Raw genomic sequence first — 19639 nt, 5'->3', positions numbered from 1 at the left:
CCGGGCCCGCCGCCGGGCCGCGCACCGTCCGGCAGCAGCGCGCACAGGGCCCGGCCCCCGCAGCTGCCGGCGCCCGCCCCGCGCCCCGGAACGCGAGCGGAGCCGTCGGTGGGCGGGACACTCCCGCGCCCCTCCGCAGGCCGGAGGCCGAGGGCGCCGGGCCCGGCGCAGCCCTGCTGGGGACGCCGCGCCGCGAGGAGCCCCCCGCGGAGGGACCGGCGCGCAGACCCGCCCCCGCCCCTGCCCCTCGACAGCCGCGGGCGGCGGGGACGCCCCGGGGCGCGCGGGACGGCCGCGCCATGACGGCCGAGAGCCGGCCGCCGCCGCCGCAGACCGAGGCGCTGGCGGCCGTGAAGGAGGAGCGCGGCGAGCCCGCGAGCGGGGTCCCGGCGGAGGCCGCGGGGCGCGGCGCGGGCGGGCGTCGGCGCAAGCGCCCCCTGCAGCGCGGGAAGCCGCCCTACAGCTACATCGCGCTCATCGCCATGGCCATCGCGCACGCGCCGGAGCGCCGCCTCACGCTGGGCGGCATCTACAAGTTCATCACCGAGCGCTTCCCCTTCTACCGCGACAACCCCAAGAAGTGGCAGAACAGCATCCGCCACAACCTGACGCTCAACGACTGCTTCCTCAAGATCCCGCGCGAGGCCGGCCGCCCGGGCAAGGGCAACTACTGGGCGCTCGACCCCAACGCCGAGGACATGTTCGAGAGCGGCAGCTTCCTGCGCCGCCGCAAGCGCTTCAAGCGCTCGGACCTCTCCACCTACCCGGCCTACATGCACGACGCGGCCGCCGCCGCCGCCGCCGCGGCCGCCGCCGCCGCCGCCGCCATCTTCCCGGGCGCCGTGCCCGCCGCGCGCCCGCCGTACCCGGGCGCCGTCTACGCGGGCTATGCCCCGCCGCCGCTCGCCGCGCCGCCCGCGGTCTACTACCCCGCGGCGTCGCCGGGGCCGTGCCGCGTCTTCGGCCTGGTGCCCGAGCGGCCGCTCAGCCCCGAACTGGGCCCCGCGCCGTCGGCGCCCGCGGGCTCCTGCGCCTTCGCCTCGGCCGGCGCCCCCGCCGCCCCCGCCGGCTACCAGGCCGCGGGCTGCGCGGGGGCGCGACCCGCCAACCCCTCCGCCTACGCGGCGGCCTACGCGGGCCCGGACGGCGCGTACCCGCAGGGGGCCGGCGGAGCCCTCTTCGCGGCGGCGGGCCGGCTGGCGGGGCCCGCGTCGCCCTCCGCGGGCGGCGGCGGCGGCGGCGGGGGCGGCGGCGTGGAGCCCGCGGTGGACTTCTACGGGCGCACGTCGCCCGGCCAGTTCGGAGCGCTGGGGCCCTGCTACAATCCCGGTGGGCAGCTCGGAGGGGGCAGCGGAGGCGCCTACCACGCTCGCCACGCGACGGCCTATCCTGGCGCGGTGGATCGCTACGTGTCAGCCATGTGAGCCCCGCACCCGGTCCACAGCTGACAGTCGCCCCGGCCGTCCCCACGAACCGAGTATCCCCGAGACCTGAGAACTGGAGGAGGACTGAGAGCCCTGCGGACGGGACCGGTGCATGCACCACAGACTCGCCGGTTCGCCTTGGAAATGGGTGGCGGTGGGGAGGGGCAGTGGTGGCCCGCGGACGGGGACAGAGGGGCCTCAATAAGGCGAAGCTCCAAAGGACATGCCTTTCTGACATTCTACTGGGGAGGGTCCTTGGCGGTGCCGGCGCGGCCTAGTGCCTACACCGGAGTCTAGGATCCAAAGTGTGGGGAATCACGTCTTCACTCTAACCTGTGTTGCAAGAATGCAGGGCCTTTTTGACACGGTTGTGCCTTTGATTAGGTTACCAACAGCATCTTCCTTAAGGTGAGGAGGATGAGTTTGCAAAAAAAAAAAAAAAAAGTAACTTCCCTTCTTTAAAAAACAAAACAAATGGAAGAAGTCTCTCTGCTTCGCTTGACCTGGGACTGGTTTTCCCTGCCTCTGAGAACTGCAGACCCAGCTCTTAGTCTGGACCTCAGCCCCACATCGCGACCCAGTTTCCATCACCCACACCCCGTTTCCCCATGTGTTATACAAGAGGGCTGCAAGATTCAACCCCGGTCCTTAAGGGCCTCATCATCCTCCATGCAGCCCTGCATATTTGGCAGCATCCGGTGGGCCACCCAGGGCCTAACCTTATTCCCAAGAACCGGAACAGAGCTCATGGCAAGCACCTAACCTGAAGTCGCTGGATTGGTTCCAGGCAGCAATTATGTTATAATTTCTCGAATCTTTTGAGCATGATGTGCTGATCATTTGGTAGCTGTTACTGCTAGGTCATAGTTTGGTTTTCCAATGAGGCAGGTAAAAATAAATTTATCCACTGTCCACTTTTTCATTTCATTAAGCAACCCTGGACCAAATTGGCAAACTAAAATACAAAGAGATGACAGGACTCGGGGGAGCTCTTTGAGGACCGGTTTCAGTTTGTTGAGCTGGCTCTTCCCGTCTCTGGCACCCTCCACCATACGAAAAGGAAAGAGAAAAATTAATTGGGGTTGTCAGTGAAGTAAGCTTTAGAAAGAAACTGGATTTTTAACTTTGTTTTGTATCCGTTTATTTTAAGCATCAAGCTGACCAAAATCAGAGAAAATCCAACCTCTTTCCCACCTTTCTCTTGAGAAATCTTGTAAGTTTTTATCCTGTAGTGAAATTTTCCAGTGTTCAGAGGCTCGGTGTGCAGCTTTCAGATCAACCTGAGGGTTCAGATGAACTGTTTTAATAAAAATCTTTGATCAAGTGAGTTCTGGCAAGAGAAACTCAGCCCCTTTCTGTGTAGTTAACTTGACAGGGAAGGGTTGGGGGTTCTGTTAGAAAGAGATTGAAAACCATTGGTAATTTTTATTTTTAATTTTGGGAATTACGCTGTCTTGTTCACAAAGACGTGTGAATGTGCTTCTGTCCAGACGGGTATTTGTCTAAATCAGCACTGTCCAATAGAAACATAATGCAAACTACAAATGTAATTTAAAAGTTTTTAGTAGCCATATTAATAAAATAATAGTTGAGATTAATATATTGTGTTTAACCCGATATATCCAAACTATCATTTGAACATATAATCAATATATAAATTTTGGAGGTATTTTAGTTTTTTATACTAACTCTTCCAAATCTGGAGTGCATTTACACTTACAGCCCACCTAAATTTGGACTAGCCGCATGTCAGGTGCTCAGTAGCGCTATGTGGCTGATGGCTACTGTACTGGACTCTACTGGTCTAGATGTTAGTCTCTCCTGACTTCACTGGTGGTAAATGACCATTGAGGCAGGAGGCAGCTGGAGCACTGACCTTGCCGCCAGTGGGTCCAGGTTCCAGATCCAGCCCTGATGAGACCTTGCAAAAGTCTAGGCGTTGGGCCTCTCTCCTCTCCATATGCACGCTTGCAGGTATGAAATCTGAAGGTTCTCCGTGTGCGGTTGGACAGTCTGGCTCTTCTAGCCCAGAAATCAAGATGCCTAGCCTAGTTAGTAGTAGCCGGAAAATTGAGAGCCCTCCACCCAGAGATTTTTGTCCTTGGAGCCAAGGTTTTGGGCTGGGGAAGGGTGGTCTCTACACCCAGTTAGTGTGGGAGTTGACCCCTTTTCTGTTTTTTAATTGCCAAGTCCAGTGCTTTGGCCATTAACCTCAAGTCCCTTTTCCTCCAGGGTCCACATTTGTGAATGGACCTCAGAGAGTCCTCCTAAAAGGTAAAGGAGACAGGAGAGGTGAAAAGCTCTTTGTGAACTATCAAGTGCTAGGCACGGGAGGGAGAAAAGGTTTTAATTTGTAAAGCGCCGCCAGATCCCGAAGCCTGCTGGAGCGTCGTGGTATGTAGCTGGGGGAGCGAGAGCGATGGGGTGGGAAAGTGCACGCGTCTTCGCCACCTCGCCACCTCGCCACCTCCTCTCTGTTGTCCCCTAGGACATCCGGTGAGATGATCCCCGAGGTGGGGGTCTGTCCCCGGGGGGGGGGGGGGGCGGGGGAGGGGACGCCGGGAGGAGGGAACTGGTTGTGTGACGCGCGAGCCAGGCAGGAGAGACAGGGAGACGCGCGAGGTTGGGCTCGAGGCGTTGTAGACACCGCGGCCCCCGAAGCGCGAGCACCACCCACCTGCCTGGAATGGACGCTGCGCCGGCGAGGGAGCGCCGCTCCGGCTGCAACCACGGCCCCGGTCGCGGGCGGACCCTGCAGTCCGCGGGGCTCTGGATCTTGAGAACATTTCTCTGGAGCGTCTTGGAACATTACAACTCCTAAGAATCCCCAAACCGTGGAACAGCCCCCGTCTGGGGGCTCAGGGACGGGAGATGAGTTTATCTTTATTTTTTTCCTTCTTCTTCCTATTAACTAGAAAAATCGTTTTCCCCTCTCTGGGCCCTGCACCCCCAGCGTCGTGTGCAGGCGCCCCGAGGCTGTGCGTAATTAGATGCGTTCTTCCCTAATTGCCCAAGGCTCGTTAGAATTCGCCCCAGAGCTGTAACATTTATTTTCTTTCAAATTAACTTTGCTTGCAATTAAGCTTAGGAAACCAGCAACAAAAGCAGACTTGGCCTGAGGTCGTTTACTACGAAAATGAATCAGGGAACCCTTTCCCCAATTTAAGGGGAAAGATTCTTGCGGCCAGCATTTGGGGAGAAGTGTCGGGAGAGTAGAGAAGGAAGGGGAGCAGGAAGCTGCTAGCGGTGGATGGAACCGGCTTTGGCCTTCTTCCCCATCTCGGTGTGATTTGTGTATCGAGGAGCATGAGTAACCTTGTTGAAATAAATTCGGGACAGTTTGAGCTGAACTACACACACTCCTAACATGAAGCTAATGTATATAGTTACAGTTTACCCAGCAGGGTTCATAAACATAATCTCATTTACTAAGAACTTTGTGAGAATTTTCTTTTATTAAAAAATTTTATTACAAAATTGTTACATCTTCATTGTAAAAAAACAACAACAATAACAAAAAGTTAGAAAGAAATGAAAGGAACCTATAGTTTGCCCAGAGAAAGCACGCAAACACTGCAATGAGTATCTTCTAGTTTTCCTTTTTGTTTTTGTCTTTACTATACAGGAAGTCTACATCTCAACTTTTTCACTTAAAGGCAATGAGATCTTGAACAAGTTCCTTCCTGCACTGAGTAGGCCTCTTTTTTTTTTTACCATCAACAAAACCAGGTGGTGGGTTCCTTTTACTCTTACATTCTCGAACTTCTCTGTTTTGGGTCACTTGAATCACGGATGCAAGGGCCAGGATGCCCTCCCTGTCATCTTATTTAAGAGACTGAAGCCCTGAGGCCTTGCAACTCCAAGTATGTGCCACAGACCAGCTGCAGGGGCAAGCCCTGAGAGCTCACTAGAAATGCAGAATCTCAGGTCCTACCCCAGATCTCCTGTACCAGAACCTGCATTTCAGCAAGATACTCAGATGATTCACATGCCCTAGGCAAAGAGACAGAAATTTAGAGAAATGGGGGAAAAAATGAATGATATTGTCAAGATCAGAGATCCCAGAGAAACGTCCAGGAGCCTCCTGTGTCTGACCAAGAACCCAAACCAGTGATACAGTGCTGCTTCAGGCTCTGGCTGCACAGAGGAGAGGGGCTGGGCTGCAAGGGGAGAAGGCTGAGGAGGAGCACTCATCTCCTCCCTGGGGTGTACTTTCTGAATCTTGGAATCCAGCCCTAGAACCCTAGAATACATCTCACCTCGTGTCCCCAACTTTATGGGTGATTGTGACATGGCATTCAACGAGGGTGTACCTGAAAGCATCCTGAAAGCTGAGGTGCCAGTTAGAGCCAGGGCAGGAACCCAGGCTCCTGACACCTAGCTGAGGTACTTTGAAGATTTGGGGTTCTGGTCTCTGTATCCTCTCTAAGCAGCAGTCATTGCCAAAGGATGTAATAAATTGGCCTCCGTTCCCTCAGCTCCAGCCCCAAATCTGGGGTAGTTAGGAGTTGAAGAGAAAAATAATGCTCTCTTGTTGGGACACAGTAGCCAGCAGGAAAGGGCCCCTATATGAGTCTGTCCTGGCCAAGGGATCCTCCAGTAGAGCTTTTAAGTACCCCCTTGGACAGCCCAAGATCCTGGACATTCTAATGAATCCTTTCCTGCCTCAAATACACGCCTTTCAGGAGAATTTGGTTTCCATACTCATTTTGTTCCTTCGAAGAGCTAACTCCTGGTAACTAAGGAAAAAACATCCCCAGTGAAAAGCAGTTCAGACAGAGGGCATGTCTCATGAAGAACAGGGCTGGAGCCCAAGATCACATACCAACTCACTGGGGGAACCAAGACTCTTATCTCAGTGCTCACATGAGTTCTCAATAATAGGAATACTGTGAGTGTGTGTCGAGCTTCTATAGAGCTAAAGCAAGAGCACACGATTTACCCAAGATCTCAGAGCTGTAAGTGTCCAAGCTGGACTAGAACATACGCCTCTCCCAAGGGACATAGTATTTGATTATCATCTTAATAAAAACCAATGTGGAGATGGAAGTAACCAGATGGGAGTGTGGTGAAGGTGGCTGCTGGGAGCTGGGGTGGACTGCACCTTCCCTGGGGCCTCCATTGGATGAGCGGGCAAACTGGACAGGGCTGGGTTAAATAAATAGCTTAGAACTGCCTAGAGGGAAAGCAGTGTGGCTAGTGCTTCTCAGCCTAAACTGAGCAGTGAACTAAATTAAAAACTGAACTGAAGAAAAAATGGGGCGGACAGGTGGGGCAAGGGAGGATAGGAGTTCCTTATCAGGTTTGCTGTCTGATCTGTCCCTGCACTCTCCCCAGCTGAGGCCAGAGCTGGCCTTTGCAGAGCCCCTGGAATGGCCTTGGCATCTCCACCTCAGAAGAGGGTGACTGCTCCCTACAGAACTCCCCGTGCCCCTTTGTCAGCCCCACAACCCCTGTTCTGCACTGAGGCTCAGATTTCCAGCTCAGCCCAGGGTTAACCAGGTGCAGAAGCACGTAGTCTGGGAGGCCCAGCGATCAACTGTCAGCCCCTCCCAGGGTGAGGAAGAAATTGGGAAGCCAGAATCAGGGTGGATCTCAGCCCTGGTGTAGAGCACTGGCTTATCTTGCTATCTGAGAACCTGGAGCGGCTTCTCCCAGGAGTGTGGGCAGAGCCAAGCCTCGTGGTTTTTCAGGCACAGAGAGGCGCTCAGCAATCAGAGATAAAGTGTGAGAACCACAGCTTCATAGGGCCCAACTCTCCCTCTACCCTCCCCAGCAGCCAGCCAGGGCCTCTGCACAGGGCCTTCCTGCCGCCTCCCCTCCATTTTGCTCCCCTCACCAGGTTCACTTCCTGAAGCCAAACTTCAGTCCTTTGAGAAAAAGCCTTTTGATGTCTACAGCAGAAAGCCCAAACTCCTCCCCTCTGGCACTCAGGACCCTCCATGATACCTATGCCAACCCCTTTCCCAGCCTCCCCTTCCCATAGCTACCTCTAGGCTCCAGCCAGTGCACCACTTTCTGTTCCCCAGACACCCCTATGTGTTCTGTCACCATGAATTTGTTCTGACCATTACCTCTTAACCTCATGCTATCCTGGGACTTCTAAGGCCACTAACCCAGCAGGAGCCTCCATCATCTCTCTCCTGGATCACAGACTCCTGACAGGGCTCCCTGCTCTCTCCACTGCTTCCCTCAGACACTCCCCTGCCTGCAGCCAGTGTGTGACCCGGATCAAACATCAACAGATCTTGTCACTCTCTCACAGAGGTCCAGACCCCAGGACCAGGGACTGAGAGTAGGAGCATGGCATGTCCTTGAGCAGTCCTGTGAAGGGTTTCTTACACTACAGGAAAATTAGGTTCAATATGAGCATTTTCAAAATTTTCCCCTCCCGTGTAACACTTTTCTTTTACTCTAAATTTTCATCAAAGCCTTATACAACTATTCAACCTGTGTGAAATGTGATCTGCCCACATTTTCTCTACTATGGTGCTCAAAAGAATAGTATCCTATCATGGGGATTGGACACAGGGATCTTGATGGCAGAGCTGAGAGCAGTCAAGTGGAACATGTTGAGAACAAACCTATGGTGGAAACTGAATGGAAATAAAACAGTACACGCTCTTCTGACATATTCAAAAAAGTATACCAGACACAGCTAGTTATCTCCCCAGCCATCTTACCCCTTCTTTGCTCATAAGACCCTGATTTTGTCCAGGTTTCAGTTGGTCACGTGTTTTAGGGGAAGTCTTACTGCTTGGAGTACCCCCAATGTGGATTTGTCTACAGTAACCGTGGTGATAATTCCATCACTCTTGCCAGGAATTACTTAGAAATGGCCACAGGATACTTTCCAAGCAAATGAGATACCCAGAAAAGTGTGCTGAGAGCTTCTAAGAAACACTTCTTTGTTCTTAAAAAGAGACAGGGGAAGAGAAATAGTTATTTTCTTTTTCTGAATGCTGTTTCCAGTGTGACTTCTGGAAGTGGGGCAGCCGTGCTGGACCTGGAGGGGGCCAGCCTAAGAAAACAAACCAACCTGCTGAGGATGGCAGGGCAGAAAGATGGGAAGAACTCAGGTGCCTGGCGACATTGCTGAGCCGCTGAAAGAACCCATGCTGGAATGAGTCATTATAGCTTTGGCACCTGTTGTTAGAGATAACAAATGTCCTCCAAACTTAAGCTGCTTTTCCTTAGTCTTTCTGTTACTTTTTTTTTAAAGATTATTTGTTTATTTATTCATGAGAGAAACAGAGAAAGAGGCAGAGACACAGGCAGAGGGAAAAGTAGGCTCCATGCAGGGGGCCCGACGCAGGACTCGATCCTGGGACTCGATCCTGGGACTCGATCCTGGGACTTGATCCTGGGACTCCAGGATCACAGCCTGGGTGGAAGGCAGGTACCAAACCTCTGAGCCACCCAGGGATCCCCCAGGCTTTCTGTTACTTGCAGCCAACTGCATACTCACTGATAAAGAAGGTGATCCTTATGAGACAGGGGGGAAAAATTGATTCTTTATTCCCTTTGAGATTTCCTTTGCTATTCCTATAAACTTGCAGCTGAAAGGTGGTTTAGTTCTATTCACATTTTACCGTAGGAGAAACCAAAGACTTGAGGAAGGTAACGCGCTGTGGTTGCACAGCAAGCGAATATCTTTGACCCTCTCTGAGGCTCTCTTGTACCATCACTGTTCCCCAGCTTCAAGTGGCTCGGCAGTGGCAGAGCTGAGCATTTGTAACCCTAACATTATGGAGCGTGGCTGTATTCAGGGTGTACCAAGCACTTCCACACATGTTATCCTTTGAACCCTCACAACTGCCCCGGGAAGCAGCAGGTTTCAGCTGCATTTTTTCAGAGGAAGCAAGTGAGGTCCAAGAAGAGAGAACAAGCTTGAGGTCATGTGATCCTTTGCATGGGAGGGACTCAACTCATACCTACAGCAAAATGAATCAGATGTCTGAGCATATTTCCTCCCAGGAAAATGGGAATTTTCCTCCCAGGATATGGGAATTGGGAGACTTGCCTGTTGGTTTTGATGGGAGCTCCAGCAAAGTCCTCTCTCTTTGGGCCTCTGAGTGGTGTAGATCCTTCACGCGCCCCTGACTTATCTCTACAGGGTGTGTGAAATTTAAAGACCATGTCTGTGAAGAGTGTGCCTCTGGTTGCTTCAGATTTACAAAGTAGGATGGTTAGTGCTAAAGCTGAAGGGGACTGGCTGTTGCTTAAAATGAGCCCTACCATGACAGACTGTGCCTCCTGCCCCCCAACCCCTACCCTCCCAGCTCCAGCCACCATTGGTCCCACCAAGGTGCAGGCTACAGGATCAGGCCTGGAGTTTACAGCACACCTGGGAGAGGCTGTGGGCAGCTGGGTAATTTCCAAATTAATTGTAGGAGAAACCTAACAAAACAATCTACAGGCTGAGCGTCCTGGGAGTGCTGCCGTGAGACTGACAGCCTGGAATCCAGCAAGCACAATGCTGCCCAACCACAGACAGTAGGGCCCTTCCTCCTGGGGGGGAGGAGGGCTGACTTCCTTCCAACAGGGGCCCGTCTGGGCCTGCAGCCCGCCCCATAGCACAGCAAAACCCCAGAACTGAAACAGTCTTTCCACCCAAGTCCCAAATTACAATTAACATAAACAGCTTTCCCAAAACATTACTGCAAGGTAATGCAGTAATGCATTACTGGCCCCGTAAGTTATATGCCCTAGCAGAAACCTTGCTTTGTCTTAGCAGGGGGGTTTCAGATCTCATTTTGAAAATTTTCTCCTGAATTCATCCTGAGGAAACCTGGGCTGCCTCCACTGCCTCCTGTATGCTATATGTGCATGCATGAAATGAACCTGGAGTCTATGGTGTATTATTAACAGTCCAATCTTACCAAAGTTTGGTACTTTCCTGTTTTCTGAGAGGCTGCCTGCTTTTGTCAGAAAAGTACTGCATCCAGTTCTGGCCCCGGCACCTAGACAAGTCTCAGCCTCACCTTCTCTAGCAATAAAATGGACACAACACTGCCTTCCCTCTCTAATACCAATCACAGTAGCTAATATTCAGTGAACTATGTGGCAGGCATGGTTTGTTGCTCTCTAGTCTCCACAAACTCCCCTGGGAGATAATGATCATGAACTAGGAAGTGGGGGGATCAGAGTTTGAAGTCAGGCAGCAGAGCTACTAAGAGATAACACTGCATCATAAGGTTCCTGGTTCTGAGAGAGGCACAATTCACCTGTCCACAGCCACCAACTTTGTGTGTGATCTTAAGCAAGTCCCTTGTCTTCAATACTCTCATCCACACACTGGGCAGATATGTGTGGCTAGAGCAATCAGGTGACTCCCATTGTCTCTTTAGCATACATTTGGTGAATCTGAGTCCTCCTCCCCTGAATATTAAATGAGGATGGAAGCACATACTGTGAAAGTTTTTGACAATTGTAGTGTGATAGTTTATTTCCAAGGCCTTCTGTGTCATTATTTCATAAAGTCCTCAAAACAACCCCAAAGTGAGTGAGATGGGGGAGGTTTTACTGCACTTGTTTTTATAGCATGAAGAACCAAAGCCCAAAAAGAAGTCACCAGCAAGTAGGGTAGATCCCACACTAGACTTGTGACATCAGGCTCTGACCTGTGCTCTTGTGGTTATACTATGGTTTTTGCAAATGAATGGCTACCCCAGCACATTACTGGCCCAGGTATAATGCTGTGCTTGGCATTGTGTCTTGCCTGCAATGGTTGCTCACAGTATGCAGACCTGAGAAAGTGGCTTGGTAGCAAGAAGGATAAAAGTCAACCCCCACTTTGATACTCTGCCTGGGTCTTGGGGACTTAGGGCTAGAACCTACCCAGACTTGGGCCCAATCTTATAGGTTGAATATCCAAGCCCTTGTCCACAACCTATTACGTTCACCTTCCAGATGGAGTACCGATGTTTTCTTAGGCATCCTCATACTCCATCTGCCCCTCCTACCTGCTCCATATAGTTAGCATACTGTGGTAACAGTTTCTGACAAGGATCCTAAGTATCCCCTCTCCTGGTATTCACAGCCTCTGTAGTTTCTATCCACCCTCATAAGCTTGCTTCTAATGATCAGGATATGACACAAGTGTAGGGGTCTCTTCCATGATTAGGTCACAAAAGGGTGGAACTTCTGTCTTGCTAGCACTCTCTCTCTTGTTTGGTCTAGTGAAGCAAACTGCCATGTTGTAAAATGCTGGATGGAGAGGCCCAAATGGTAAGGAACTGAGGAACTTATGAGGAAATGAGACTTTAGTCCAACAGTAAAGAACTAATCCTGCCAACAAACAAGTAAGTGAGCTAGGAAGTAGATCCTTCCCAGTCAAACCTTGAGAAAACTACAGGCTTGTGAATGATACTGAAGGAGAGGGGCAGAGAAGCCGTGAGATGATAAATATAATTGGTTTTTTAAAATTTTTATTTATTTGAGAGAGAGAGAGCACAAGCAGGGGGAGGAGCAAAGGAAGAGAGACAAACAGACTCCCTGCTGAGCAGGGAGCTGGAAGTGGGGCTCAATCCCAGGACCCTGAGATCATGACCTTAACTGAAGTCAGACACTTAATCAACTGAGCCACCCATGTGCCCTGATAAATGTTTTAAGCCACTAAGTTTTGGGGTAATTTGTTATGCAGCACTAGATAACTGATACATGGGAAATGTTGTGGCCATGAACCAAGGAATACTAACAGGCTCTAGAAGTTAGAAGAGGCAAATAATGGATTCTCCCCCAGGAACCTCCAGAAAGAATCAGCCCTGCCAACACCTTGATTTTAGCCCAGTGAAACCAATTTTGGATTTCTGACCTTCAGAACTGTGAGAGAATAAATATTTGGTCACCAAGTTTGTGGTAATTTAGTTCAGCAGCTATAGGAAGTTAATATAGCTCTCTATAAGAAATTCACTTCTTTTTTTAAATTTATTTTTTATTTAAATTCAATTAATTAACATATGGTGCATTATTAGTTTCAGAGGTAGAGTTCAGTGATTCATCAGTCTTATATAATACTCAGTGCTCATTACATCATGTGCCCTCCTTAATGTTCATCACCCAGTTACCCCATCTCCCCAACCCATCCTTCCAGCAACCCTGAGTTTGCTTCCTATGATTAGGAGTCTCTAGGGATCTCTGGGTGGCTCAGTCAGTTAAACAGCTGCCTTTGGCTCAGGTCATGATCTCAGGGTCCTGGGATAAAGCCCCATGTCAGGCTCTCTGCTAAGCTTCTCCCTCTACCGTTCCCTCTGCTTGTGCTCCTTTGTGCTTTCTCTCTCTCTCTCTCTCTCTCTCTCTCTCTCTCTCTCTCCCTCCCTCTCTCGCTTAAGATTTGCTAGGATCCCCACACCCTCTCGCTTTCCTGCACTCCGGTGGGCGATGGTGGGGACGGTATAACAAAGATGGAGGAAACCTTTAAAGAGCTTTCATTGACCTTTTTTTTAAGATTTAGGTTTTTAAAAATTTTTTTTAAAGATTTTATTTATTTATTCATGAGAGAGGCAGAGACACAGGCAGAGGGAGAAACAGGCTCCATGCAGGGAGCCCAATGTGGGACTTGATCCCGGGACTCCAGGATCACGCCCTGGGCCAAAGGCAGGTGCTAAACCACTGAGCCACCCCGGGATCCCCTTTCTCTCTTTCTCTGTCAAGTAAATAAAATCTTTTTTTTTTTTTTAAGTCTCCTATGTTTTGTCTCCCTCTCTGATTTCATCTTGTTTTATTTTTCCCTCTCTTCCCCTATGGTCCTCTGTTTTGAAGAAACTCACTTCTAATACAGCCATATAGGCAAGTTGAAAGTAAAGGATCAGAAAGGGAGACAGAACATGGAAGACTCCTAACTCTGGGAAACGAACTAGGGGTGGTAGAAGGGGAGGAGGGCGGGGGGTGGGGGTGACTGGGTGGCGGGCACTGAGGGGGGCACTTGATGGGATGAGCACTGGGTGTTATTCTGTATGTTGGCAAATAGAACACCAATAAAAAATAAATTTATTATAAAAAAAGTAAAGGATCAAAAATATATATCATGCAAAAAATAATTAAAAAACCAAACCAAAACAGAAGGGCTATATTAATGTCATATAAAGTAGATTTCAGAGCAAAGAAAATTACTAGGAACAGAGAAGGACGTTACATAATAACAAAATGGGGGGCATTTGGGTGGCTCAGTTGGTAAAGCCTCTGACTTTTGCTTTCGGCTCAGGTCATGATCTTAGGGTGGTGAGATGGAGCCCTGTATTGGGCTCCACACTCAGCAGGGAGTCTGCTTGACATTCTCTCCCTCTGCCCCTCCCCCCACTCACATTTTCTCTCTCTCAAATAAATCAATCAATCTAAAGAAAAAAGTAAGAAGGAAATCCTAAATGGGTATGCACCAAACAAGAGAGTTACACAGTATGTGAATCAAATTGATAGAACTGAAAGGAGAAAGAGACAAATTCACAATTATAATTAGATACTTCAACATCCCTCTCTCAATAATTGGTAGAACAACTAGACAAAAACTCAGAAGGATTCAGAACAATTCAACAATATCAAAACAGGATCTAATTAACAATTGTAGAACTCTCTACCCAGCATCAGTAGAATGCACATGCTTTTCAAATGCCTATGGCACATATACCAAAATAGACCATACCTTGGACCATAAAAAAAACCCTCACGAAATGTAAGAGAATTGAAATCATAGAGTAAGCTCTCCAAGTTCATTGAGAAAGAGATCACACAGATCTCTAAACACTTGGGAACTACACAGCATACTTCCAAAACTTCAATGGGTAAAAAGGGGGTATCTGGCTGGCTCAGTCAGTAGAGCATGCAACTCTTGATTTTGGGGTCATGAGTTCAAACCCCACATTGGGTGCAGAGATTACCAAAAAACAAAACAAAACAAAACAAAAAACCTCAATGGGTAAAAGAAAAAGTCTCCGGAATTTTTTTTTTAGACATGAAAGTGGGAGCACCTAGATGTGATCCAGTCAATTAAGCATCTGCCTTTGGCTCAGGTCATGATCTCAGAGTCCTGGGATAGAGCCCAGAGTTGGGATCCCTGCTCAGAAGTCTGCTTCTCTCTCCCCCTCTGCCCCTCCCACCTGCTTGTTCTTTCTCTCTCAAATGAATAAATAAAATCATAAAAAAAACATGAAAGTGAACAAAAATGAAAATATAGGGGTGCCTGGGTGGCTCAGTCAGTTAATTGGTTAATCATCAACTCTGACCCAGGTTATGATCTCAGGGTCCTGGGATTGAGCCCCATGTCTGGCTCTGTCCTTAGAGAGGAGTCCCATCCTTCTCCCTCTGCCCCTCCCCCCTGCTAGTGCTCTCATGCTCTCTCTCAAATAAATAAAGCAAATCTTTAAAAAAGAGAGAGAGAGAGAATGAAATACAACATATAAAAGTTACAGGACACAGCAAAAGCAGTGCTAAGAGGGAAATGTATAGCACTAAACGCATATATAGATAAAGAGGAGAAATCTCAAATCAGTGACCAAAGGTCCCACCTCAAAAAGGTAGAAAGATAAGAACAAAATAAACCCCAGTGAATAGAAAGAAGAAAATAATAATAAAGAGCAGAAATTGCTGAAATTGAGAACAAAAACAACAGAGAAAAATCAAGGAAACAAAGAGTTGGTTCTTGGAAAAGGTGAATAAGATTGACAAACCTCTAGCAAAATTGATGAAGGAAAAAAGAGAGAAGGAGACAAATCACCAACATCAGGAATGAAACAAAGGATATCACTACAGACCCCACAGACATCAAAAAGATAATAAGGGAATTCTATAAACAATACAAAACACAGAACTTTGACAACCTAGATAAAATGGACCAATTCCTCAAAAGACAAAAACTGTAACAACTCCCCAAATATGAAGTAGATCGTTTGAAAAGCCTTATAAAGATAAAGGAAACTGAACTTGTAACTTTTTTAAACTTCTAAAAAAGAGATTTCCAGGCCCAGATAATTTCACTGGAGAATTCCACAAAATTTTTAAAGAATTAATAACAATTATGTAATCTCTCCCAAGAAATAGAAGAGAAAGAAATATGTCCCAATTCATTTTATGAAGCTACTATTACCCTGATACCAAAATCAGATTAGGATTTACCAAATATGTATGTATATTTATACATATATAAACTATATGTGTATACATATATATAAGCTATAGACCACTATTCCTCATAAATATATACAGAGAAGTCTTTAATAAAATATTAGCAAATAGATTCAGCAATATGAAGAGAATTCCAGATCATGAACAATCAAGAGTTTATTTCAGAGACACAAAGCTAGTTCAACAGTCAAAAGGTAATCATTGTAGTCCATCATATTGACAGGATAAAGAAGAACAAAGTCACAAAAAGAAAAAGAAAAAGAAGGAAGGAAGAAAGGAGGGAAAAGAAAGAAAGAAAGAGAGAACTCTCAGAACTAGTAAGTGAGTCCAGCAAGGTCACAGGATACAATATAAACGTATCCAAAAAAACTTATTTCTATGTACTAATAATGAAAATGTGGACATTAAAAGTAAAAATACAATCACTTAAAAATTATATGTAAATCTAACAAAACATGTAAAGAGCATGTATGCTAAAAATTCCAAAATTCTGATGAAAGAAATCAAAGAAAATCTAAATAAATGGAGAGACATACCATGTTCATGGTTGGAAAACTCAACAAATGAAGCTATCAGTTCTCCCCAAATTGATTTACAGATTTAATGTAATCCTATCAAAATCCCAGCAAGAGCTTTTATTGATATAGACAAGATTCTTCTAAAATGTATGTAAATGTATATAAACTAGAATAGTTAAAATGATTTTGAAAAAAGAATATGTATATCTTACTCAGTTAAAGTATATCTTACTCAGTTTGGGCTACTATCATAGACCGGATGGTTTACAAACAATAAGAATTTACTTCTGACAGTTTTGGAAGCTGGAAGTCTGAGGTCAGGGCACCAGCATGGTTAGGTTCTGGTGAGAGCCTTCTTCCAGATTGCAGATTGCCAACTTTTCATTGTATCCTCACATAGTCTAAAGAGTGTGTGAGAGCTTTTTGGGGTCTTTTTATAAGAGCACTAATCTCATTCATGAGGGCCTCACCCTCATGGCCTAATTACCTTCCAAAGCCCCCATCTCCTAATACCTTCAACATTGGAGGATAGGATTTCAACAAAAGAATTTTGAGAGGATATGAACATTTAGTCCACTGCAAACTGAGAGGAAGCATTTACCCAATTTCAAGACTTCTTATGTACTATAGTAATCAAGACTGTGTGGTATTAATAGAAGGAAAGACGTGTCAATGAAAAAAAAGTAGAGAACCGCAAAATATACCCACGCAAACATTACCAAATTATTTTGTTTTCAAGATTTTATTTATTCATGAGAGACACAAAGAAAGAGGTAGAGACATAGGCAGAGGGAAAAGCAGGTTCCCTGTGGGGAGCCTGATATGGGACTCAATCCTAGGACCCCGGGATCACAACTGGAGCTGAAGGCAGATGCTCAACCACTGAGCCAACCAGGTGTCCCACCAAGTTATTTTTGACAAAGGTGCAAAAGTAAGTCAATAGAGGAAAGACTGCCTTTTCAATAGTGTTGCAGCAGATGGACACCACCCACAAGCAAAAAACTGAAGCAACAGCAACAACAAAAACACCTCAGTCTCTCATACTTTATACAAAAATTAACTTAAAATGGATTATAGGCTTAAATAGAAAATGTGAAACTCTAAAATTTTTAGAAAAAAGTTGGGAGAAAATCTTTGGGAAGTAGGACTAGGCAGACAAAAAGTTCTTAAACTTGGCAGCAAAAGCATAATAAATAAGTGGAAAAATTTCTAAATAGGACTTTATTAAAATTAAAAACATTTGTGAAAGACTCTGTTAAGAGGAAGAAAAGACAAACTACAAACTAGAAGAAAATATTTCAAACCACATATGTGACAAAAGACTTAGATCTAGAATATATAGACAACTCTCAAAACTCAACAGTAAGGAAAAAAAAATCCAACTAGAAAATGGGTAAAAGAAATATTGCACCAAAGATGATATATGGACGGCAAATAAGCACATGAAAAGATGTTCAACATCATTAGCCATTAGGGAAATGCAAATTAAAACCACAATGACATATCACTACAGACTTACCACAATGACTAAAATAAAACAAAAAGTGACAACACCAAATCCTGGCCTGGAGTCGGAGAAACTGGATCAGTGTTACTACTGGGAATGTAAGAGTGGAGAGGTAGAATGATGATGCTACTCTGGAAAACAATTTGGCAGTTTTTTATAAAGCTAAACATGCAACAACCATACTCAGCAACTGCACTTTTGGGCATTTATCCCACAGAAATAAAGAGCTGTGTTCACACAAAAGCCTGTACATGAATATTTATAGCAGTTTATGCATAATAGCAACAACAACAACAAAAACCTAGAAAAAACCCAGGTGCCTTTCAGTGGTTAAATAAACTCTGGTACACCCATACCATGGAATACTGCCTAGCAATAAAAAGGAAAGAAAAAAAAATAAAAAGGAATGAATTATCAATATACACAATAACTTGGATGAACCTCTAGAGAATTATGTTGAGTGAAAGAAAAGCTAATCCCAATAGGCTATGGTGCTGTATAATTCCATTTATAATAATGTTTTTGAAATAAAAAAATTACAGTAGTGGAGAACAGCTTAGTGATGCCAAGCTGTTCAAGGATTTCTCTGTATTATTTCCTACAAGTGCATATGAATCTATAATTATCTAAAGGTATTAAATGTTAATATAAAAATATGTCGGATTAATAAATAAACCTGATAATATAAGACAAAATATATTTCATAGAAAAAAGAAAAAGCTCCCACAAGAAATAAGGTGGAACACCTTGTAATAATAACATGTTCAAATCACCAGGAATATAATAATTCTAAACTTTTTTAAAAAACATTTTATTTATTTATTCATAGAGACACAGAGAGAGAGGCAGAACACGGGCAGAGGGAGAAGCAGGCTCCACGCAGAGAGCCCAACGTGGGACTCCATCCAGGGTCCCCAGGATCACGCCCCGGGCTGCAGGCGGCGCTAAACCGCTGCGCCACCGGGGCTGCCCAATAATTCTAAACTTGTATGCATCTAACAACTAACTTTAAAATATAGAGCAAAAGTTGGCAGAACTAAGATTTTAACAAATATACCATCACAGAGAATACATCTCTCTCAGTAATATAAGATAAAACAAAAATATTAGCAAGAATAAGGAATATTGTAACAACTCAGTTAATAAGCCCAAGGTCATTCGTCAACTATGGCACCCAACAAAAGAAGAAAACACATTCCTTGTTTGCACACTTGGAACATTTACAAATACAGAACAAATCATTTGAGGCTTGTTCTGACCATCAACTCTGACCACAATGTATTTAAATTAGGAATCAATAACAAAAGAAGAATTACAGAATACTACATGTTTGGAAAATTTAAAACGATTTTAAACAACTCAAAGAAGAAATCTTACAGAAATTGAAAAATAAAAAAAAAAAGAAATTGAAAAATATTTAAGATCAAACCATAACTAAAACATCACATATTGAAACCTGAGGGATGGAGTCAAAGTGGCATTTTGAGGGAAAATTAGAGCCTTCATGCTTATCCTAAAAAGAAACTATTCTGGGGGTCCCTGAGTGGCTCAGCAGTTTGGCACCTGCCTTTGGCCCAGGGCGTGATCCTGGGGACCTGGGATCGAGTCCCACGTCGGGCTCCCTGCATGGAGCCTGCTTGTGTCTCTGCCTCTCTCTCTGTGTGTCTCTCATGAATAAATAAATAAAATCTTTTTAAAAAGCTATTCAATTAATAGTCAGCGAAGCATTCTAGCATAAGAAATTAAAAATTATAACAATAATAAATCCCAAAAAGTAGAAGATAGATAAGAGAAAGAATAAAATATAAAAACACAATAAAGAGACATCAACAGAAGTAAAATCCATATTTTTGAAAAGCTTAATGAACTAGATAAACGTCTGATGAGATTAATAAAAAGAGAAAGAAAAAAAAGAAAAAGAAAGAAAAAAGAAAGAAAATAAATAAAAAAATAAAAAGAGAAAGAGATTGAAAAACAGTAGAGAAGCCTCAAATAGGTACAGTTAAGGAAGAGAGGACATAAACACAGATGCAGCACATCTTGCACACTGTACGCCAGAAGATGTGTACAAG

The 19639-nt window shown here is 46.0% G+C and overlaps 1 protein-coding gene across 1 annotated transcript; it reads left to right on the top strand.

Annotated features, from left to right (window-relative positions):
• Positions 1-299: 299 nt before the first annotated feature.
• Positions 300-1424, top strand: FOXE1 (forkhead box E1). The gene has a single exon (XM_041760939.1). It carries the CDS (start codon positions 300-302, stop codon positions 1422-1424), a length of 1125 nt encoding a protein of 374 aa, XP_041616873.1.
• The last annotated feature ends 18215 nt before the right edge of the window (positions 1425-19639 follow it).

This window comes from Vulpes lagopus, chromosome 7 (assembly GCF_018345385.1).
Source record: "Vulpes lagopus strain Blue_001 chromosome 7, ASM1834538v1, whole genome shotgun sequence".
In the NCBI taxonomy this organism is placed as follows: Eukaryota; Metazoa; Chordata; class Mammalia; order Carnivora; family Canidae; genus Vulpes; species Vulpes lagopus.
Note: the sequence above shows the minus strand (reverse complement) of the source record. Positions and strands in the feature narration are given on the sequence as shown.